At 37.5% G+C, this 6,388-nt stretch overlaps 3 protein-coding genes across 3 annotated transcripts; all 3 read right to left on the minus strand.

Annotated features, from left to right (window-relative positions):
* Positions 1–6: 6 nt before the first annotated feature.
* On the minus strand, positions 7–890 carry LOC119641547 (tubulin beta-2 chain-like; the record flags this gene model as incomplete). The annotated part of the gene is made up of 2 exons (XM_038040285.1): positions 498–890; positions 7–405 (listed from the first exon to the last, which is right to left on the minus strand). Coding segments are annotated over exons 1-2 (792 nt in total), but the record flags the coding sequence as incomplete, so codon positions are not given.
* Positions 891–2,458: 1,568 nt separating this feature from the next.
* LOC119641545 (tubulin beta-2 chain) lies at positions 2,459–4,073 on the minus strand. The gene is made up of 2 exons (XM_038040284.1): positions 3,675–4,073; positions 2,459–3,406 (listed from the first exon to the last, which is right to left on the minus strand). Exons 1-2 carry the CDS (start codon positions 4,065–4,067, stop codon positions 2,459–2,461), a joined length of 1,341 nt encoding a protein of 446 aa, XP_037896212.1. The 5' UTR covers positions 4,068–4,073.
* Positions 4,074–5,908: 1,835 nt separating this feature from the next.
* LOC119641544 (tubulin beta chain) lies at positions 5,909–6,385 on the minus strand (the record flags this gene model as incomplete). The annotated part of the gene is made up of 1 exon (XM_038040283.1): positions 5,909–6,385. A coding segment is annotated over one exon (411 nt), but the record flags the coding sequence as incomplete, so codon positions are not given.
* Between the last annotated feature and the right edge of the window lie 3 nt (positions 6,386–6,388).

Raw genomic sequence — 6,388 nt, forward strand, 5'->3', positions numbered from 1 at the left:
AAAAAAATGTAATCGTGGAAATGGAACCATATTCACAGCTAATTTACGTAAATCCGCATTTAACTGACCGGGAAAACGCAAACACGTAGTGACACCGGACATGGTGGCTGATACTAAGTGGTTTAAATCGCCATAGGTTGGTGTGGTTAGCTTTAAAGTTCTAAAGCATATATCGTACAACGCCTCGTTATCTATACAATAAGTCTCGTCGGTGTTTTCTACCAATTGATGAACGCTCAACGTGGCGTTGTAGGGTTCCACCACTGTATCCGAGACTTTAGGCGATGGTACCACCGAAAATGTGTTTATAATTCGATCCGGGAATTCGTCACGAATTTTTGATATCAATAATGTTCCCATACCCGAACCGGTGCCACCACCCAAAGAGTGTGTCAATTGGAAGCCCTGTGGCAAAGCATTACAGTTTTATATTCATCACGGGTTTCAACAAGTTAAAAAATTTTTATTGGTATGTAAAGAAAGTAAAATATACGCACCTGCAAACAATCACACCCTTCAGTTTCTTTACGAACAACGTCCAAAACTGAGTCAACTAATTCGGCACCTTCTGTGTAGTGGCCTTTTGCCCAGTTGTTACCGGCTCCCGATTGCCCGAATACAAAGTTATCGGGCCTGAAGATTTGACCAAAAGTACTCGAGCGTACTGAATCCATTGTACCTGGTTCCAAATCTACTAGAATAGCCCGAGGCACATACTTCGATCCAGACGCTTCATTATAATAAACATTAATACGCTCTAACTGCAAATCGCTGTCACCATAGTAGGTGCCAGTAGCATCTATGCAATGCTCATCGGATATAACTTCCCAGAATTTACCTCCAATTTGATTGCCGCATTGACCTGCTTGTACATGCACGATTTCACGCATTTTCTGTCCTTGTTTTATCGAATCCTATGATTGTAGGGCGAGTTGGGCGTTCGGTGCGTTTAAAATAAGCTTGCTTTATAGAGGTTTTTGGCCGTTTATTTTGTGTAGTCCAGTTTTTTCCGGGTGTTTGCGAAATTTTTTGAATAAAAATATTTAATTTTCTTTTACCTCAAAATGTTTTAATTTCGCCTGAAGCTAGAAAGACTTTCCAAATCCGTTTGATACTAGAGAATAATAACCAAACCGACCAAATGCTGTATAAAATTTTATACTTTTGAATTTTAAAGCAATGCTAACAAATTTTTAGTAAAAATTTTTAATTTCCACAGTAGTTTTTTGCCTCAAAACCTTTGCCTCTGTCTGTCTATCCGTCTATCTCTTGGCACTAAAAGGAGTAGACAGACTTGGCGGGCTGAAGCCGAGCAGAATAGAAATATATTTTACAACACCCATGAAGAAAGATTGATAGGGAGTCTTTCCATGACATAAACACATCCATTACGTTCTTCATACAACAAACTTAATTTTATTACAATACATTCTATGGCCGTTGCTATAGTACGTGCACTAAATTGGGAAAAATTCACCGAGCCACCCACTGTTATAGTCTATTAAAATGTAGTATTTTTTCGACATTTTTTTGATGCGCTGAAGCAAGCTTCAAAACCCCATAAAGTATATAAATTCCATGCTAGTTTCAAATTCAGAGTGAACTTAGGCATGTCCGTCTGCCGTTTGCACAAATGTGTAGTATCTGTGGTGAACGTTTCCCCGTTCGCAAAAGTGATGAAGAAATGAAGCCTATGAACTTGCAAAATGAGTTGGGAAAGACCCAGCCGGTGAAAGGACACGCCTGTGCAATAAAAAGTGCGCACACTTTTGCTCTCCGTGTTTTTGGCTTATTAGTCATAAAGTGTAGCACATATACAATATAAATTTTCATTTTTATTCTGAAAATAGAAATACAATAAAGTTGTTGTATACACAAGCTGTCTGACTAAGTGCAATCAGAAATACCATAAATGTAAATATTAAAATATATACTAAATTCTTCGCTCTCTAACTGTGAATTAATCGTTAAAACGTTTCGCGAAAACTGGTATACCCTCTTTAAATATTGTCTTTATGACCGTCAGGTTCTTGGGGTAGAGTACGTGGAACATGTCCTTACGTACGGCTTCCTACAGGGAGGATAAAAAGTTTAACAGCTAACAAATTAAAGATCGTGGTTTTCCGCCAGCAAATCGTTGAGTAACATCTGTGGACAAATCCCGAAAACGAAAAAAATTTGGTGAATTTTAGACACACTCTCTTCAACTTATATAATAAAGATAGGATTAATTAAAGTTTACACGTCCGGATCATATGCAAAACTGGGTAATATATAAATCCAATAATTTATTTATTCTGATACAACGAAAATGCAAATGTCATGAAATAATTAATTTTTGGTATAAACTGCAAGAGTACAACAAGAATCTTGAACTTTGATGTAAGAAAGCTTTTGTAACTAGACTAAAGTTTAGAATAATTTTAATAAAAGACAGAAAAACAAAATGATGCGACATTCATTCATCGGCTCCCCCCTCTTCATCTTCATCGAATTCACCTTCCTCTTCGGCTGTGGCCTCTTGGTATTGCTGATATTCGGACACTAAATCGTTCATACTGCTTTCGGCTTCAGTGAACTCCATTTCGTCCATGCCTTCGCCGGTATACCAATGCAAAAAAGCTTTGCGTCTAAACATGGCTGTAAACTGTTCGGAGACACGTTTAAACAGTTCTTGAATGGCAGTTGAATTGCCTAAGAACGTCGCAGACATCTTTAAGCCACGTGGTGGTATATCACAAACGGCTGTCTTACAATTATTTGGGATCCACTCTACGAAAAAGCTGCTATTTTTCTGTTGTATATTTAGCATTTGTTCGTCCACTTCCTTCATAGACATACGACCGCGAAATATGGCCGCCACGGTCAGATAGCGGCCATGGCGTGGATCACAAGCCGCCATCATATTTTTGGCATCGAACATTTGTTGCGTAAGTTCTGGCACGGTTAAAGCGCGGTACTGTTGCGAACCTCGAGAAGTGAGCGGAGCAAAACCAGGCATAAAGAAATGCAAACGTGGGAAAGGAATCAGATTCACGGCCAATTTGCGTAGGTCTGCATTCAGCTGACCAGGAAAACGTAAGCACGTGGTTACTCCGGACATTGTCGCCGATACTAAGTGATTTAGATCACCATATGTAGGCGTGGTTAACTTTAAAGTTCTAAAGCAAATGTCATACAAAGCTTCATTATCTATACAAAAGGTTTCGTCAGTATTTTCCATGAGTTGATAGACACTCAGCGTTGCATTGTAGGGTTCGACGACCGTATCAGACACCTTCGGTGACGGGACCACAGAAAATGTGCACATAATACGATCTGGATATTCTTCACGGATTTTTGATAATAGTAAAGTACCCATACCTGAACCAGTACCGCCGCCCAATGAATGTGTCAGCTGGAAACCCTAAAAACAAATTTTTAATAAAAATTTAAAATATCTTTTCAATGTTTTGGGAACGCATAAAAGAACGGAGAAAACGGACACCTGGTACAAAAGTCGTACGCGTTTGTGTAGATTTCAAACGTGACGGTGAAAAAACCCTGAGCACTTGACGATCTAGCGATTTTTTATAAGTTTTGCCTTTGTCGACATTGCGAAATAATATGCAAAACCCAAAACCTCGAAAATTCAGATTTCGCAGGATTAGGTATCGCACTCGACTTGTACTCACCTGTAAGCAATCGCACCCTTCTGCTTCTTTCCGAATGACATCTAACACAGAATCGACTAACTCTGCACCTTCGGTATAGTGCCCTTTGGCCCAATTGTTACCAGCCCCTGACTGCCCGAATACAAAGTTGTCGGGTTTGAAGATTTGACCAAAAGCACCAGAACGTACTGAATCCATTGTCCCTGGTTCCAAATCTACCAATATAGCTCGCGGAACATATTTGGCCCCTGTAGCCTCATGTGGGTAGACATTACTTCGTTCCAGTTGCAAATCACTGTCACCGTAATACGTTCCAGTGGCGTCTATGCAATGCTCATCAGATATAACCTCCCAAAATTTTCCACCGATTTGATTTCCGCATTGACCAGCTTGCATGTGCACAATTTCACGCATTTTGTGTTTTTGGTTCTTTTTGAAACAAGCGATCTTCAATTGGTTAAAACTATCTGCTTCTAATTATTTCTGCAGAATGTGATTGCAATAAAACCCACAGAGTCTCTTTATTTTTACTTTCTTAGCTCTTCTTCAAGTGCCGTAAGAAATGTTTATTTTTTCTCCCAACTTAAAAAAGTCTTTTATTTATCTGATGACAAACTTATATTGAATATGTTTAACAATAAAAAACGTTCCCAACATCAAAGAAAACTTGGCATTTTGAATTTGCTAAGCAATGATATTGTGATATGAATTAAAAAAAAAAAAAACAAAAAATTTGTTAAGTGATACACCTTACACGCAGGTTTTAGGCCGACAAGTTATAAGTTGTAATTTTTTGTTTCGTCTGAACGAGTTGGTGGAAAGAAAAGAACCAGAAAAGAATATTAGGTAGAGGGGGAGGAACGACTACGAGAATAACTAGAACGACATAACGCAAAAAAATGGACATTTACCACCTTTCCTATGTGATGAGTGTCTTTTGTAAGCCAGTGTGCTTTACAAGCGATGACATTTATCTCATATGTCCGACCCGTTTAGCTATGCTGATGGATTCTCGAATAAGCGTGTCACTTATGATGCAAGCTTTACTTTCGCATTATACAGGATGCTATGGTGGAAAATGAATAAATGGGATATTCTGTCAAGGGCGTATGAACATCAGAAAGATAGAGGGAGAAAGCACAGAGTCTGGCGGAGCTCGCGCCATGTTTTTATACCCTAAACCATTTATTGTACAACGGTATATTAAGTTGCATCACTGTGCACCACTGTGTGAGGAAGTTGTGGCTTTCATTATTTTACGTTCCTCTTATTAGCACTGAGACTGAATAAAGGTTTCATCCTGTTGCTTATATCTTGTGGTGCCAGATGTGTTTTTAATTAACGGATGTAAGAAGAAAAATCCCAGATCTCGTTTAAGGCTTTTGATTGCTAGACATTTCACCAGTCTTCATTTTGTAACAGTAGGAACATAAAACTATTCCTCGAGAACTATAAATAATTTAAGTAAATATGAGAAGGCAAAAGGACGTGTTTTCATGATAAGATTTTCAGAATTGTTCGCTTAAAGAATGTTTGGAGAAATTCAAAGTATAGGGATAAAAAATAGGGATAATTAGAACACGATGCCAAAACGCCAGCATAAAATAAGTACATAATTAAAACTTTATTAACACCTTTCTTTCCACGCAGCCCCTGTTTATCAACAGGTAGAAACCATACATCGAAAATTGTTAAATTTAAATTTCATTCTAAAACATTTAAGTGCGGAAATTACAATTTTAAGATTAAAATAAAATATGCAAATTTACGTACAATTTTTACATAACATAATTTACATAACAATTAACAGTCTCGTAATATTCCTGTAAATTTTCTTTTCCTTTTAGATTTTTTACAATCATTTATATGGTTTCCTAGCACAATTTTTAAAAAATTTTACAGAAATTTTTTGCTACAAATATTATAGGGAATTTTTTAAGACGAAAAAAATTGAAAGTTGTACATCGAATTTAAGCAGAATTTTAAAAGAAAATTTGTCAACATTTTTAAAAAAAAAAAAGTTAGGTTTTGCTTTTAACTTGGGGTTCTCACTGTTAAAGGAGGGGGAAAGATAAATTAAGAGTATTTGCGTAAAAAAAGCTAGTTACTAAATTTGAATAGAGCAGAGTCGAATATATAAGATCGGCCCGCATAACGCATTGTCTGTATGTAAGGGCGGTCAATATTGGAAAAATTGATTTTAAGTGATTTTTTAAAAATAAGTGAATACCTAGTACTTCTGTACTAAGATATTAGATATTAGGGATTACGTCACAGAATTGGAGATAAGAAGAAGAGATTTGTTATACGATCTCTACTAGCTAATTTCCCTCTTCGTCCTCATCAAAATCACCCTCCTCATCGGCGGTAGCTTCCTGATATTGCTGGTATTCTGAGACTAAATCATTCATGTTGCTCTCGGCTTCAGTGAACTCCATTTCGTCCATTCCTTCACCTGTGTACCAATGCAAGAAAGCTTTGCGTCTAAACATTGCTGTAAACTGCTCAGAGACTCGTTTAAACAGTTCTTGGATAGCTGTAGAATTGCCAATGAATGTAGCTGACATCTTAAGACCACGCGGCGGTATATCGCAAACGGCTGTTTTACAGTTATTTGGGATCCACTCAACGAAAAAACTGCTGTTTTTATTTTGTATATTCAGCATTTGTTCATCCACTTCCTTCATAGACATGCGACCGCGAAAGATGGCTGCCACCGTTAAATAACGGCCGTG

This window comes from Glossina fuscipes, unplaced genomic scaffold, assembly GCF_014805625.2.
Source record: "Glossina fuscipes isolate IAEA_lab_2018 unplaced genomic scaffold, Yale_Gfus_2 152, whole genome shotgun sequence".
In the NCBI taxonomy this organism is placed as follows: Eukaryota; Metazoa; Arthropoda; class Insecta; order Diptera; family Glossinidae; genus Glossina; species Glossina fuscipes.